This window comes from Phalacrocorax aristotelis, chromosome 1 (genome assembly GCF_949628215.1).
Source record: "Phalacrocorax aristotelis chromosome 1, bGulAri2.1, whole genome shotgun sequence".
In the NCBI taxonomy this organism is placed as follows: domain Eukaryota; kingdom Metazoa; phylum Chordata; class Aves; order Suliformes; family Phalacrocoracidae; genus Phalacrocorax; species Phalacrocorax aristotelis.
In genome coordinates, this window is record NC_134276.1 from 186,071,857 (window position 1) to 186,088,376 (window position 16,520).

General features: G+C 40.9%; 1 protein-coding gene across 2 annotated transcripts in view; it reads left to right on the plus strand.

The window, feature by feature from the left end:
* Positions 1–8: 8 nt before the first annotated feature.
* GXYLT1 (glucoside xylosyltransferase 1) overlaps positions 9–16,520 on the plus strand; it is a 34,060-nt gene continuing 17,548 nt past the window's right edge. Inside the window, exons 1-2 of one of the 2 annotated variants that reach the window (XM_075080991.1) lie at positions 9–306; positions 8,827–8,919. In XM_075080991.1, coding sequence (XP_074937092.1) covers positions 107–306; positions 8,827–8,919 — 293 coding nt within the window. In that variant the 5' untranslated portion in view covers positions 9–106. The remainder of the gene's footprint in view (positions 307–8,826; positions 8,920–16,520) is intronic. The other variant, XM_075080992.1, reaches the window with a different exon arrangement.

A 16,520-nucleotide genomic window follows, 5' to 3' on the forward strand; every position in this document is an offset into this window, starting at 1 on the left:
CCGCCCCTCGCATGCCGGGGCTCTCGCTGCCGCTGCGTCCGTTGGGGCTCGCGTTGCCGGCTGGGCCCCGGCCGCCGCCTGCCGCCGCCGGGGCCGGGGCGGGAGGATGCGGCGGTTGGCGCGGGTGGCGCTGCTGTGCCTGGGCTGCGGCGTCTGCTCGCTGCTGTACGGCTTCAGCCAGCTGGCCCTCTCCCTGGAGCGGGAGCCCGGCGGCGCCCGGGAGCGGCAGGGCCCAGACCCCGCCGCGCCCGGCGCCCGGCGGCAGACGGCGGGGAGCGCGGGCCGAGGCGAGGCGGGGGATGGCAGGTACGGGGCGCCGGGGCCGGGCGGGCGGGCGGTGGTTTCCCCCCGCCCCCATCCCGCATTCCTGCGGGGGGGCCGGGGAGGCGCGGGTGCGCGCTGGCCGCCCCACGGCGGGCGGGCGGAGCGGGGCTCGGTGCCCGCCCTCGCCCCCCGCGGGGCCCCCGGCTGCTGGGTGCCGGTGGGGCGGAGGCGGGGCAGCCGCCTCGGTGCGGGGCCGGGGAGGCGCTGCGGGCGGGGGCGGTGGGGCGGTGGGCCCCCTCCTGAGCGGCTCCGAGGAACGGGGGGTGAAAAAGCCTTAAAAACAAACCCGGAAAGCTTTAAAAAAAAAAAGTGGTGTTGCAGGCCAGCAGCCGTCCCCTGCTGACACCGGCCTCCTGCTCGCTTGCAGCGGGGTGGATGAAGTGAGGAGGGTGCGTTGTCTTCTTCTGAGCCAAGATACTTCTAGGGTGTTACTCAGTTCTGAAACTTCGTGACTTTATGATTATCAAATACAACTTTATTTAAGCAAAAACATTTATTATGGGATACTCCAATAAAGCCAGTCTTCTCACAGTGAGCTGGGAGTTCGATTCTGCAGTGAAAGGGGTGTAAACCTGAGCAGTTCACTCTCTGCACAGCTGTGTGTTTCTGTTGCCGGCCTCCTGTCAGCAGAAACTTTTATGTGGTCAAGTGGTGAGTGAGATTATAGAATGAAATAATTACTACTTTTCCTTTAGATTAGTTTCATGATCCTGTTTACCTGTGGCTACCAGAGTGCTAATGCCAGGGAAAGAGGGGTGACAAAAAATCTGTTACTGAAGCCGGGGGAGAAATTAAGGCCAGGCCTTTCTGGGCCAGCCTACCTCCAGCTCTGCTTAGATTCCACTGCAGTTCAAAGCGACGTAAGTTTGATGGTTTGGTGACTGTCTCTCCTTCCCAGTGCTGTGCACGCCCTGGCACCCCCCACTCCTTACACTGCTTGAGCTCCTCTCCTCAGGCAAGCAGGTTGATCTGGCTTGCTGACCTGCCTGAAAACTACCTGGTGCTTGGCCAGCTCAGCACCCTGAAGTGGCTCATCATGCAGTTATGAAAGTGTTGGTGCTGGTGCAAAGGGAGCTTTGGGGCACGGCAGGATGACAGAAGCTCTGACTTAATCATCTTAAAATATCACGAAACAGCATTCTGAGTTGCTAGGGGTGGAGTCAGCTGGAATGGGAAACCCAGCTTTTCACTGGTGCAACTACTTCAGAGAATGGGGGTTTTTCCCCCCTGCTTTTGCTTTAGTTCACATTAATACAGATTATGACTTGAAAAAACGTGGGGATGCTTGTTCCTCATTTCTAGTTCATGATTAAAAACTGTGAGAAGCTGAAATCTGCTAGTTCTAAAGAACATAACTGGAATAAAAAACTTTAACAGTTTGACATAAGATTTCAGTGGTTTAATGAAGCAGTTTTCAATAGAAATGCGAGGGAAAGAATCATATGTATGATACTTATTTCACTAGAGGAAATAGGCAGTTTACATGAAGAAAACTTTTGTGGGGTAAAGATGATAATTTAAATAATTTGTATTAGTAAACATTGAAGTTACTTCCAGGTGCATCGTGTTCCTGGTTACCAAAAGAAGAACTGAGTTTATTTGAAATGCTCTACTTACTTTAGTACAAATACTAAAAAAGAATAGTTTTCAAGTTAAAGATACTGGTGGGGGAGGACCCCAACAAGGTGCAAGACACTTCTTGCTTGCTGGAGTGAGGTGGAATGTGATATAAATCTGCCCTGTGTTGCAATGTGGAAAGGCTTTATGAACTGAGAAAGTTATTTTCCAAAGGTTTTAAGTGCTGTAAATAATTTCTTGTGCATACAGTTTCACAGGGGCACATCTCCTTGCAAAATCAGTGTCTGTTTGACACCTATGTAGGAATTTTTTACCTATAAACTTCTGTTGAACTGTAGGCTTAGGATGAATGTCATCCTGTTGTAAATTATTGAAGTTTTATACACTGGTTGTACAAACAGTGTGTGCAAAACTCCGGTGCGAGTCAGTGCCTTGGAACAACAGTCCCTAAAAGGCTTTGCTTTTGTTTAAGGAAAGAACTGTCTTGTGGCAGTTAAGAAATGTCCTGCTGGATGTTCCTTGAGATGCATGTTTCAATTATTCCAAAGTATTAAATCGTGTAACATTCACTTGTGTAACTGATGCACACATCTTGGTGAATGTAGCAGTGTTTTTCACTTTTTATACTTGAGCTGTTTCTTTAGTGGAGATTGAGCACAACAGCCACATGGCTGTCTTATGGCCACTCCACTTATGGCCACTATCTTGTGATCATGTAATACCCTGAGGGGCTCATAACCTTACAGAGTAAATTGTGTTCAGATAACTTGCTAATCCTTGAAGTTTAACATTTCAGATGCGTTAATAGTAACTTTCGGTAATGGGTGGCTTCAGCTGTTTTCACTGTTAGCTTTAAAATACAGTTTGGCAAAGCAAATGTAACTGCCATCTGAATGCATTTATGCACTCAGCAGTGATTTCCCCTTCTCTTTAGCCAAGAAGGGTTTTCTTTTCCTGAATAATCTAGTTTAGTGTATGACATAAGGCCAGAAAGAGCTCAGTCATATTCTGTGATGGCGGGGAGAGAAGTTGAGATTTCTGGTAGTTTTCAGAAGCATGCGAACATGAAAACTGCAAGCTTTGAATAAAGCTTAAGTGTACCACACCTGGAAGAATTTTGCAATAGTGATGATGCTTTTAAGTAGAAAATCTTTAATTAAAAAGGAAGTACTATATTGAAACTAGAATTACAGGTTGAGACAAGATCCTCCAATGAACATAATAACTCAGGTGAGCTTGTTGGGTAATCGCTTTGGTAAGGAGTTGTTGTTTCAAAGGCTGGAGTAGCCTGAGGAACAAGATGACTAGAAACTAAAGGCTTGTATCTTGAAACTTGATATAAATAGCTAGAAAACATTTCAAGAATCTATTGGCTAAATCCTAAGGTTGGGTTTTAACTGTGAAGAAAGATAAACATTGAAAGTAAATTGTCCTCCTGATTGTTCATTCCAGTCAGAAAAGCAGTAATGAATAGTCAGTACTGTCATATATAATAGCTATGATAGCTAGACCTGAACTTGAAAAAACAGAATATATTGAAGTGTCTACTTCCAGAAGATACAAAGTCAGTCAAAAGCCAGTATATGTAGTCAGCCTTTGTTCTGTTGCTAGTGTGATTTATGGATGAAGGTGGCTGTGAAAAAAAAAAGAAAAAAAAAAAAACAAAAACAAGACAACCAAACCTCAGAGTGAATAAAGGCATATTTGCTATATGTATGTCATTTAATAGTGATATAATCTGCTGTCTGTGGAGTATCCTTTCAAGTCAGCCTTTCTCCATATGCTTTCAGATCAGTTAATTAGCAGACTGAGCTTATAAGAAGTGAAATCTTCAGTTTATTATTATTGCCACTTCAATTAGATAATGTTCATTTTTCTATTCATGTCCAGAAAAAGTGCTATCCTAACAGCAAGTTTGAGAAGTAGAGCAGGAATTAGTCTGTCGTCAGTTCCGTGAATTCAGTGAGGTCAAAGAATTTGACCCTGCTAAAATGAAACGTTTTTCCATTATGCTGTAGTTGAGCATTTTCATGCAGCCAGCCATACTGTTTTGTGATGTGTGGCGCTGATACCTGACTGTATCTGCCTCTTGCCCTCTAACTGTCCTGGCAAAGGGAGAGTTAAGCGGATTTTAGTGCATAGAAAAGTGCAGGAAGCTCAGACAGCAGAGGAGGGTGGTTGTAATAGGTAGTTTGTTCTTTTCATGGGCTGTACGCAGCTGTTTTTGTCTGTGTCAGAACTTAACCAGCAGTTTCACTGGTACGCTTCTCAGCTACTCTTGTGACTTAAGAAATTGGTGTAGAAACGAAGCATTTCAAAATACAAGTAAACCTTTTAAAAGGATGAAACATTGAACAATTTGAAGCTGAAACTTAGTTTTAAAAAAATCTGCTGAATTTGTCAAGGAGTTGCCTAGCAAATGTTGTTTTACATAGAAATGCTGTAGATTAATGAACATTATGAGGATTTTTCCAGGTAAAAAGTTTGTCCTGTGTCAGACATTTAACTTTATATCTGCTGTCTTCTATCCAATAAAGCCATTGCTTCTCTGACAAAATGCATCATAACAAATTTGTGATACTGCTGCAAATGTTCGGGAAAAGCTATTCAGAAGAATCAGAAACTTTCAGTGTGTTTGGGAGTTGATTTGAGCATCTCTTATCTTCCCAAATTTTTACTCCTGGGATTATGAGCAGGATGGAACTAAAGAATGCATCCTTCCTGTTTCACTGCACATTGTGGGTTGTGCTGTTGGAGACAGCCCAATCTGTCTCTGTTAGTTGATTCTGGCAGTTGGTTAGACCTAGGTTGTTAATGCAGTACTGACAGGAAGGCAATAGTCATGACTGCAACCCTCACCATTTGGACATAGTGCTAAATTTGGACATAGTGCTAAATTTGCTGTGAAGGTACAGTGGTATAGAAGATGCCACAAGGACTGAAAAGTATACTTGAAAACTGTGATCGCCATTAATAGTAAGCCCATCTTAAGTGCACTTAAAAAAAAATGACATTTTTTTACCACTGATTGTTGGGGGATTCCTGATGGTTAAAGCTTGAGTTGCCTGACCACAGGGCCTCAGTTTTCACAAATGTGACTTGTGCATTGCTGTGTATTTTGCACACAAACATAAAATTGACCTTTAATTCTGAAAAGTATTCTTCTTTTCAGGTCACAATATAAACTCCTTTGTGATGTCTGCAAGACTAAAATTTTTACTCTCCAGTGGTGTTGAGGCTAAATTACCTGATAAAGGCAGTTATGAAATGGCTGGTTGCCTAAGGGGGAGATAGCTTGAATTGGCAAACATCTTTGAGAATGTTTGTCTACGATACCAATGATTTTTAAAACTTTATATTTCCTTGGTTTTGTATTTTCGACAGTGGTTGGTGTTAGTTGTCCAACACAGTAGTGTGATGGAGGTGAGGCTGCTGCAGCTCCATGTCCCTGGGTCCAGCTCATAGCAAAGCTGAGCATTTATTCCCAATGGGCACATATGCCCCCAGTGCATATGTATATGGCTGGCCACAGAGATCAACACAGAGGAAACAGCGCTTGCACAACCACAAACAACACATGCGGCCTGACCCTGTTCCCTTCTCTGGCTGATCAGGGTGAAAGGCTTTCAGTGAAAAATGTATTAATATATACAGTGTGGATCCCTCCAGTAACTGGCCTTAGACTATCCAGGAACTGGCTCCTCATCTCCTGGTCTCTCCTGTTGCTGGCCTGGGTATGCAAGCCTGTAAGACATGCAGCCCCAGTCCAGTTGCTGGTACTCAGACCCTCTTGGATATGCACACTCATACACAAATGAATACACTGGATCCTTCAAGTTACTGGCCTTGGCCTTGTGGCAGCTGGCCACAGGATTGCCTCATGCAAACGGGTCTTTTGGATAGTTGGTCCAGACCTATGGCTTTGATGTTAGCCAACCCTTAAACCCCAGGGCCTCTGGTGGCTTGTGCTTAGACCTTCTGGTCCTTCCTGTAGCCATCCCTCAGACCCTAGTTTCTTGTGGCTAGGTTGAGAGAGAAGTTCTTCAAGTAGCTTAGACCTTCTGATCTCTGCAGAGTCTGGCCCAGCCTTATGGCTTGTCTGATACCTGGTTCCCAAGCCTCTTGCTCTACTTGCAGGCTAGTCTGGCTTGATACTTGCTCGTGGTTATGTGTACCAGCATGCACGCCCACACGCTATGTGCACACATGTCTCTCCAGTTTCTGGCACTGCAGGCTCGTGGGCCCCTATGATCTGCAGTCACCTTTTAATTTGCTGGCACTTTGACTTCTGTGCACACGCATGCATGTGGAACGGAGCGCCCCCGCCCCCTTCCCCCAGGAAGACAGAAATTGGGTTTAATAAGGAAGCTGGTGATCAGGCACACAACATGGGCAGTTGTACTGACTGGCAACCTGTGTACATGTGACTGAACCCAGTTACCTTCTCTCCATTTTTGCATTCTCATTCCTCCCCAGTCCACCTTGATCCCACACTGAGCCCCACACTCCTGCAGGCAGTAAGCCCTGTAGGCAGTCAGTAAGGTGGTCTGGAGAGCCTCTCCTGTTGTCTCATCTCGTGGATCTTCTGCCTGGCCTGTGGGCTGACTGTTCTCCTGGATTGGGGCTGGGTCAGGGTGGTCCATGTGCCTGGGTTAGACTGCTGAGTTTCCTTTGCCTGACATTGTTTTCTGCTTTCTATTTGTGGAGACTGGCCTTTAATCACATAACCTATAATAGATGTGAGAAAAATATCCCTCCCCAATGCTGAAGGTGGCTATTCCTGTCTGACTAGAAACCTCACTCAGATAATGATGACTCGGCCAGTTTGATGAACAGATAAAATGCATCTCCCTAGCTTTGTAAAGCACTTGTGGCATTTATTATTAAAGTCTAAGATTTCTCAAGTTTTATTTCAAGTAAAAAAAAATCTTCATGAGTGGCATTTGGAATGATCTTATTGTGAATAGCAAGAAGAAAATGCTGTCTAATGATTTCAGTGTCTTAATCCTTTGCATGTGAAAGCTTTGTGGAATACAGTAGCATATGGTCAGTTGAGAGAAACTTCTGTTGGCAGGAGAAAAGTCTTAGTCTAACATTAGGTAAATTACATATGTATCCTAGTAACATTTTTGTTTCAGACATGAAATTGATGAATCAAATCTGAGGCTGACAACCTTGTCATTGTGCTAAGTGGGGTATTGGAAAGGCCTAATGTGTCAGAAAAATTACTTACACATTGATTCAAGTTTGCCTTTTGTGTTGGTAGTCTGGATAGGATAGTAGCTCAAGGCAGCTAATAAAACACAGCTCTTGACAGCTGGAAGAGGAATCCCCTCTAAAAATGATATAATAATCTTCCAAACCAGAAAACTGTTTTTGAGACATAGGATAAATTAATCGACTAAAAGTAGTAAGACACGGTTACTTCAAAAAGGTACATAGAGGAGATTATAAAGATTGTTTTTCAGATAAGTGCAAGGTCTTAATGTGCCTTGAAGTTTTTAAGAAACTTCAAAAGCCACAAAGATGAATGTAAGAAAGCATCTGGCATAGGGAACTTGTGGTTTAATACCGTTTACTTTCCCCAAGGGAGTGCGTATATCCCAGTCACAATCTACATTATCCTTTTTTGGTACCTGGATATTTATTTGTGGAGACCATTCCTAAGTAATTAGATAGAATTAGTTGACTAATTCTTGTAAACACATGTATCTATAGGATACAAGGTTTTCCTGCGATCTCTACCAAAGAACTCCTTCACCCCTTCTTAACGTGTAATGAGGTTTTGTGAGACACTGTGTGTTTATCAGGTCATTTTTCCCAAGTGTTGAAAAGAGAAGACATTATACAGCTTCCATTTCTGATGCTACATTAATCTATTAAATCTGGTATTTGCAAAACCTTGGCCTTTACAGATACCAGATAACGCTACCAAGATGGTGCTGATTCATTTCAACCTTGCAAAGCCAACTTCCAGTAGAGTTCTGAGCTGCAGTCCTTAAATACATTTTCATCATCCAGGATTTTTTTGTGGGTTTTCTTCTTGCACGTCTTTCATTCACAGGTACCAACTTTCAAAGGAGGATAAACACTTGGCATTGTGTTACCAGGTCAGGAAGAGGGAGCAGAGGAGGTGACTCAAGAGTATAACCCTTGCTTTGCAATATTCTACTTGCTTATTTAAGATTTTAAATCTTGATGTCAGTTTCTTCACCAGAATCTTTTTTGCTCTTTTTAAGTATTTCTTATATCACTATTGGATAAAATGTAGTGGTGGACCAGTAAGGCTTGCCTTTTTTAGTTGTTAGTGTATTCAATAAATTATTAGTCTTGCCATTAGTATGGAGAAGGAAAACTTGCCAGACGTGGTGATTATTTCTGTATTGCGTTAACCTTTTGTTATGAAACAGTGGAGTTCATTGGTGCTACAAAGTCTTATTTTTTGTTAAAAATCATCTTTGCAGGTTTGCATCAAATAGTCATGGATGAATAGGGATTGTGTTTAAATGGACAATGTAACTTTGAAAATGGAAGTGTTTTACTTGCTCCTCTGATTGAAATAGACAAAGGTATTACAAAAGTAAAGGAGTTTTTTCCAGCAGTAAGTGTTGCCATTCAGTCTTTTACCTATGGAGTTATACTAAGCCAAGAACACAGAATGACCCTCAAAAATCCCTCTGTTTTTCTCACTCTGAAAATATATGGAGAATAAAGTCTAAAGGATGGGGACCGTGCTTCCTTAAAAGAATCCTCCTGGTTGGCACTTAATACCTCCTCTTTTGTATTATCCAAGTTCCATTACATAGCCAGTCTTCTGCCAGGTAATGAACTATTCAAGTTATGTTTGAGCTAGAAAATAATCCATTTAACTTTGCCATAAAATCAGTAACATTTATATAGGTTATTTTTGTCTTATCCCGTTAGGTGTAAGAATTTGTCTGTATCTTTCTGGAATTCCTATTGGATGCTGCCCTCTGATGTTTGTGGAATGAACTGCTTTTGGGAAGCTGCTTTTAGGTAGGATCTATTATTAAATAGTACTTTATTATTTGATTGCAGTCAGGTGTGGCTGAGAAGTATTTTTGGCTATTTAGCAAGGTGACAAAGCAAAATATTTTGATTGCTTCACATGCATTTCACCCGCTTATATTATGGATGACTTTAGTTGGGCTTTGTCCTGTTCTATTATGTTTTTAAAATTGTAGACGCAAGTTTTGTTACGAAGAGTAGATTTATTGCAGTTACGTTGCTTCATTAAATAGAGACTTGCTAACATTGAAAATTCTATCTGAATATAATCAGAAAAGTTACTGATGAATTAATGATGTAACTTGCAATAAAAGCTGGCAGTTATGCTTAGTAGTTAAGCTTGGAGATTTTTTATTCAAGTTACGTATTTTATAAAATTTGAGGAGGGTACTGCGTCCAAAAGCACTGAAACAAACATTTTAGAAGTGGTTTAAGATACAGTATGTTAAAGCATAGACTGTGTCCTTAAAGTGGCACCTTCAACAAGAAGTTCAAATGTTTTGATGTGATTGTTCAGATGTTTTAGGCTGTCATATCATGGAAGTAGCTTGAAAAGAAATGGAAGAAGCCTTAAGCTACTTGACAGATATGTGTTCTCTAACCTGCATAGTTCTCTTCAGTATATAACTAAAGCTATAAGTCAATTTTTCGTATGTTTAAAATCGTACTGATCATCCTTTAATAGGGTTATCTCTTCTGCTTAGTCTGATGCTAGATTATTTCTAGGGAAGCAAAGGGAAAAAAGAAGTTTAGCTTCACAAGACAATATATTTTTGAAAATTATGATTGTGGAAAGACTTTAGATCTGTCACCTATTCCTCTCTGTGCTGTCAGTGCTTTTTAAGCTCATCAGTTGCCACTGAGTTACTTAGATTACTTAGAGTGATTTTTAGTCTGTTAGTGAACGGCACCCGTAATTTGGGATGGCTGAGTCTTTCTCGCTGCCCCTGGTAGGCAGTGTATCAGTCCACAGGATTTTGTTTGACTTTCCCTTTGGCTGTCTGAATGGACTCGATTCAGTCTCTGCCCCGCCCTCCCCCCCCAAATTTAGCTTTTGGGACTTTAGCTTTATGAAGTTTAGTATGGGGGGTAAACCAAATAAACCAGTGCTGTTGAGGTGGAAGTTGCGGGGGCTTAGTGGAGATACAGGACGTGATTGTAAGCTTCATTCATCCATGGATGCCTGAGCCGGTCTAACAGTTGTGTAGTGCTGGGAGAGGAGAGGGTCCCACTGTCTTCTGACTCCATTGATGGTGATGATGTCCATGAACTCTCCACATACAATGTAATGCCCTAAAATAGCAGAAAATTTCTTTTCTGGATTTTCTGCTAGGCTTAAGGCAAGTGGGGCTGTGGAGTCAGAAGCAGAGAAACCCCATGCAGTTCCTTTGCGGATATCTTAAGATGTAATTTGTATTAACCTATTAAGAATACTGTATGTGGCTGTGAAGACAAGTCTGTTGAAGGTGAATTGATTATGACATTACTGGGTGAGTGCAGTTTCTTTCATGGTGAACCCCTAATATTTGCAAAATTTCATGTTTATACATTTTGAAACTGAAGGGAAAAAGATGCTTAAATGTGTAAAGGGAATGTGGTGTTCAGATTAATAATTTCAGATTATTTTAACAATATATTGCTATTAATCCCCATATGTTGTGCTGACTCTGATGCTTGTCAGATTCCTCAGTGAGATGCTCTAACTTCAGAGGGGGCCCCCTTGCTTCCCCCGAACTTTATTTATTTCTTGTTCTGTTTAATAAATTCAGTTGGTTTCAGAGAGATGCAGTGAGTTTGTGTAAGAGAAGTGGGGAAGATGGCAGAGAGGAGGAGGAAGTGCTCCCTCTTTGGAGTGCAGCAGGCAATTACAGTGGCTCAGCATCTGAACCTGCTGCCCAAGCCTTGTTTCCTTGTATGTGCTGGAATAACACAGAAGACAGTTGCAGTTCGATTTCAGCTTTGGATATGAGTTATAGTTTTGATTCACTCTCAAACAAAATATGTCCTTGTATTAGGTGCACTGAGAAGATGACAGGTTTAGACCTTTGATATCATCTTATGCCATGAATGTGATACATGGCAGTTGTTTACATGTTTGCAGTCAGCTTTTTGGAGGAAGATGAATGAACTTAATTCCCTGCAAGCTTATTAACCACAGCAAATGAAGTCTAGCATTCTTGTTTTCTGAGATTGTATGTGTAGGGCCACTTCACAGTTTTTCATGAAGATAAAGCTTCTTGAAAGCTTTTTCGTGTAAAGAGGCAACAGTATGGTTCTAAATTGGGTATCTTTTGAAACAGAAAGGAGTGAGAGTTCTACCATACTGTCTTATTCCAAATAATTTGATCCTGGGTTGACTAAGCCTTTGTGTTCTTGTTAAATGCAGTTGTTGTGGTGAGGTCCAGAATAAAGCTGGACTCTGAAGAGACCAGGATAGGGAGAGGGATATAAGAAAAACCTGAGTTACATATCTGACTGAAGTCTTAGGATAGCTAACTCCACTGCCTATAGAAGTGCCAACAAAATAATGGGAAAATAATGGAAATTTTTTAGGAGAGAGGTATATATATAGACTTCAGAATGACTCATGCTGTAGCTAATTCAATGTCATTTGAAATCAAGGAGTTCTGAGCAGTTGCTGATTCTAATAGTGGAGAGTAAAGATCTTGCCTCTGAGTTAATCAGTGTAAGATCTATTGCCTGTGCTGTATGTGGGAAGGATTTTGGAGCCTTCTGCCCCCACATTTTTTATTACCATTCTGATTATCAACATTATTGAGACAGAATGTCTTGTGTTATGCTTTTGGTACAGAACATTTGTTAGGTTTCACATTGATAGAGGAAGCATGAGATCACTTTTACATACAGTGGTATAGATTTTTATAAAAAATTTAAAAAATGCTCATAAAGATAACATGAGGCTCAGGTTTTGCATGATCTAGGTGATGCCTGTCTTTTCTAGTACACCTTTCAAGGTGCTCAGTGTCATCTAGCTGGTATGGCTGCTTATATCCTACTGAGACTGATTAAGAAGAAATTCTTAGGGGTCATTACTATGGTGATCTGACCTGCCTGATTTCAATTGTTTGATGTTGCTTCTAAGTGGGTTTTACTCCTGTTGCCTATTAAAAAAACAAGTGTCACTATTTTTTGAGTATATTGAGGTCCTGGTGGTGTGGATATATTGAAATGAATTGTGACAGTCCTGGACAACAGGACTTCTCTAAACTAGCTAGCTCATTGGAGCATGAGGATTCAGACTTTTATAGTCAATTTTAAAATTACTGATATATTGTAACTTCAAACCTAATCAGCTAATTGAATTTGTAATTGAATAGATGACATTTGGACATCATATGACCAAAATGCTGGTATCATTAGCATGCTTTTGCAAAATAAGCTCTATTATGATATATTTTTAATTCAGTGCAGTGATAGAAAGCTAAGAAGCTGAGTAAAAACTAGAATTTTCATCACTTTCAAATCGAGATTATTTCTGTAGTTACCTTGATCTTATTTCTAATAAGTGTGGGAATGATTTAACAGTTGCATCTTAATCAGTGTAGGCTTTGTTGCCTCCTTGCTCTGCCTATTTGCTTTTCTTTTTCTGGTGACTAAAGGCTGCTAGGTTAAGCTCCTCAATGATCAATTGATTTAGATCAAACACAAAATGTTAAAAGAAGAAAGGATGCAATAAATAAGCCATGTGTATTTTATTTACCATTTGTTTTTCTGAGGCACATTGTGGTGCCAGGTTTAAAATAATACAGGTCGATTATATGAAAATATTTTCCCTGGATATTATAACAAATATAATTTGCATTTTCCATGCTAATTGTCAAAAAACTTGAATAGGTGAAATATTTGCACTGATAATGTGGCTAGCTTTTTGTACTGAAGAAGAAAACACATTTGCAATAGGCTTCTGTTTATTCTTTTTATAAGTGTAAACAACTTGAACACAGCTGAGCCTGGCAGCCTAGTCCATTTGGCTATAATATCAAGGAAAGTTAGTTTAATGATCTTGTGAAAGGACTGAGAGACCGTATTAATCAACCTTGTTTAAGAAGCTGAATATTGCATGCCTCATGTGCATTACAGACTATATGGAGAAAAGGTAAAAGAAAAGCAAGACTGCAGCTCTGTCAGAACCAGTGTAGGAAAACTTGTTTTGATGTAGAATAATTTTAAAAGTGTTTTTTGTAACCTACAGAATAATTCTTACATCCTTGTATTACCATTATGTAATATGGTGGTGGTTGCATGTAAAAACTACTGGTGCAAGTTAGGGTGACAGCGGTTTGCTCGGAAAATGATGAGGATTTTTACATTTTTCAAAACTCATGCAATTATATTAAAAATGGGAACTCCTCAGTGGGCCGGAGTAAAATTTGAAAGGGCATCTGGGGTTATCCATACCACTCTTCGCTCTCAGTACCTGGATGCTAATCTTTCCTTCCTTGTCTTCCCCAGCCGTGTTAAGGGAGTAGCAGAGGACAGCTTGATTGCCAGTGACGTTGGGTAGAGAGCTTCCTCTTTATCCCTAGGAATGTTCTTAGTAGTACATCCATGGATGGGAAAAGGAACCCTAGTGCACAAAGTACACAGAATTAAGTCTGGCTGTGGTTCCTTTGTGGCTTTCTGTAACAACAGTGTCTTTATATGTGAACGTGGCTTAAAAAAAGGAGAAAATAAAACTGCCCTCAGTCACATTGACAACTCTTTGAATGGTACCCAGGTTACACTAGATGCTGTAACGCTGCAGCTGCTCTGGAAGGTTTGGAGCTTGGAAGGTGCCACTGTGTGCGAGCAGCAGCAGAAGCCATTGTACTGTCACCTCAGTAAAGCAGGCTAGCACTGTGACAGGCTTGATGATCCCTAATTAGATGGAATAGCATACAGGATTCCTTATGCCTGTCTAGGTGTTTCTGAGGGTTTGGTACCCTCTCACCTGTGCTCTTAATCTGTCATGTAAGAACAGGGGATCCCTACCTTAAACATATGCTAAGAGACTCCCCTCTGCAGTACCTGGTGCAAAGCCTAGAGTGCAGAGCTAAGATTTTTGTGGAGCCAATGAGTATTTTAGCAACGATATCATTTGGGTTTTGTGTTTTTTTCCAAGAAGTTCAACTGGGATGCAGTGAAGGTCTAGAAGAACACAACCTGTCAAAACACACCTCTGTAGCTGGCTACAAAAATATTACTATATTACTATATTTTTAATTGACCTAGAAATGCTGACTTAATATTCAGTGTGTCATGTTATATGTCTTATGTTTAAAGACAGTGTTCTGACAGACAGGCTCTGGAAAATCTTGTGGTAGTAGATTCATTGAGCATATCCAGCTACGTTCCTCTGTCAGAGGTTATTAACCCCATGGCAGAATTAATCAGAACAGAATGAAGGTCTACACTTCAACACCGAAATACTTCAGGGTGAGGCTTGTACCTGGCCTTATGCTGTTGATGAGCAGCATGCTTTAAAGTACATGTTTTTGCTCTCTCAGTGTCCAAGTGGATTGTTTTAAATGTGTTTTCTAAACTCGTGTGGTGCTTTCAAGTGTTTTATTTAATTTTTACTGTCCCTACCACTCATGTAATTACTATTCTCAGACAAATTATGTTCTCTTATTTGTCCCTAAACACTCAAATCCTGTCATGGCTTCCTGATCAGTATCTTCTGTTGGATTGCAGGTGCATTCTTTGCTCTTCCATTTTAATTACCAGAGGGTGTTTTTTTTCCACAGGAGCTAGGAGTCCCACATTATTGGAGATATTTTTTTCTTTAGAAATTAGGGCTGTCAAGTTTTCCTTGTTAGTCTGTCCAAAAGCCTTACTAAAATACAGTTTGTATTTCACTCTTTTATTGCTTTTCCAGCTTCTCCACTAAGTTCTGCCACACTAAAACATCAGGCTACTAGTAATTAGAAATGTGCATATAAAAAACTGCACTTGAATTTTTGTTTCCCATGATGACTCTGAATATTTTTTGAAAGTATCTTCTCTCTTTTGAAAGTGTCTTAACACTTTCAGAACCTGGATTTGAGGTTCAGTAAGGGTATTGCTCTGATAACAGGGCTTTTTCAGGTTCAGCCGAATTCAGTTCTTATAAAATACATTTTATTTTCCTCATGGTCAAATGAGCTACTGAACTGCTAGGAAAAAAAAAAAATCTGTATTGCTGAAAAATCTTATGTCATTAGGTCATACCAGACACAGGGCTAAATGAACAAGGCTTTCCTTTCCCTGTCTTCTGGCGAGGTAGTTGCATGACTGATCACAGTGGAGAGCAGTAGAAGGAAGATGGGGAAAAGGGTTACAGAGGCTGGAAGGTTCAGGAAGGAGAAGCAGAGAAGGGAGTAGTCAAGGGCGGATAATTTTGAAAGGAATTAGGGGAAGGACCAAAGTCATGTAGGCATAGTATTGAAGAAGGGAGTGAGACAAGTCACTGCATAGATAACTGGCTCTGTGGGTGGGGCATGTTAATATTGAAGGTGAGAATGCAGAGCTCAAGCTGATAAGCTCTGCTGGACAACTTAAACTTTATGCTTCTAGTGGGAGGAGGAGGAAAAAGTGATGAAAGATGCTGGCAGCAGAGGATTAGCACAAGAGGGTAAGTAGTTAGTGTCCCTGGATGAAGACTGGGCAATTATTCCCCTCTGGGAGTGGAGAGGAACAGCACTGAGGGCTGATTATTAAAAAGAAGGCTGTGATTGCCAGTGGTCTCCATGCAGGGAAGTAAAATGCAGCTTATAATCACTAAAGGATGTCTTTTCATGGAGTCTGGAGTAAGACACACAATTCTGGAGTCCCATAACTTCTCCTGCTGTAATATGTCTTATCTGCTTCTTAGTGGATAGTCCCCAGAGGGAATGGTGGCCTGTTCTTTCAGAATGGCTTCTTGTTCCATCTACTTCAGGGATAAAGCTTTGTTTTACAGATCTGAGCCCAGCTGTTCCCTATAGTGTGCGAGCTGAAATTCAGTTGTTATTAGGTTTTTCTAAATTTTTTTGCCTTTTCAAAAGATTATTTTTAAGCACAGATTTTAAAAAAAATTTTACTCATGGAGTCAGAAAGTCATAGAACAGAGACTGTGTGAACAAAGTGACTGTAAAAGCATTATAATATGATCAGTCTGGTTTTTGTTTTGTGGCTTTTTTATTCACAGATGTCACCAGATGTAGAAATAATAAAAATACAGTCTTTAAATATCAATGTGTTTTAGAGTTTCTTTGGCATAATTTTCATCATACCTTATTCATGGAAAGCCAAGGGTTACGTGTGGTTCAGGAACTTGGCTTTCAGCAATGTAGTTTGTGTAGGTTGTGCCCTTATTTATCACATGACCTTGCAGTGTCATTGTAGGCTCTCATGACTTCAGGGCTTAATTATTGTAATTCCCTTTTCAGTGGATTAGTGATGAGGCTAATCTGCTGCTTGCAGCTTGTTCAGACTGTGGCAGTGTACTTATTTGTGGGTTTCAGCTATCCTCATCACATTCAGCTTGCTTTTTGTTTTTTACATTAGCTACTTACTACATGGTGTAATGTTTAAATTAGCTTTATGTGTAAAGGTCATGCCTTGGTTAC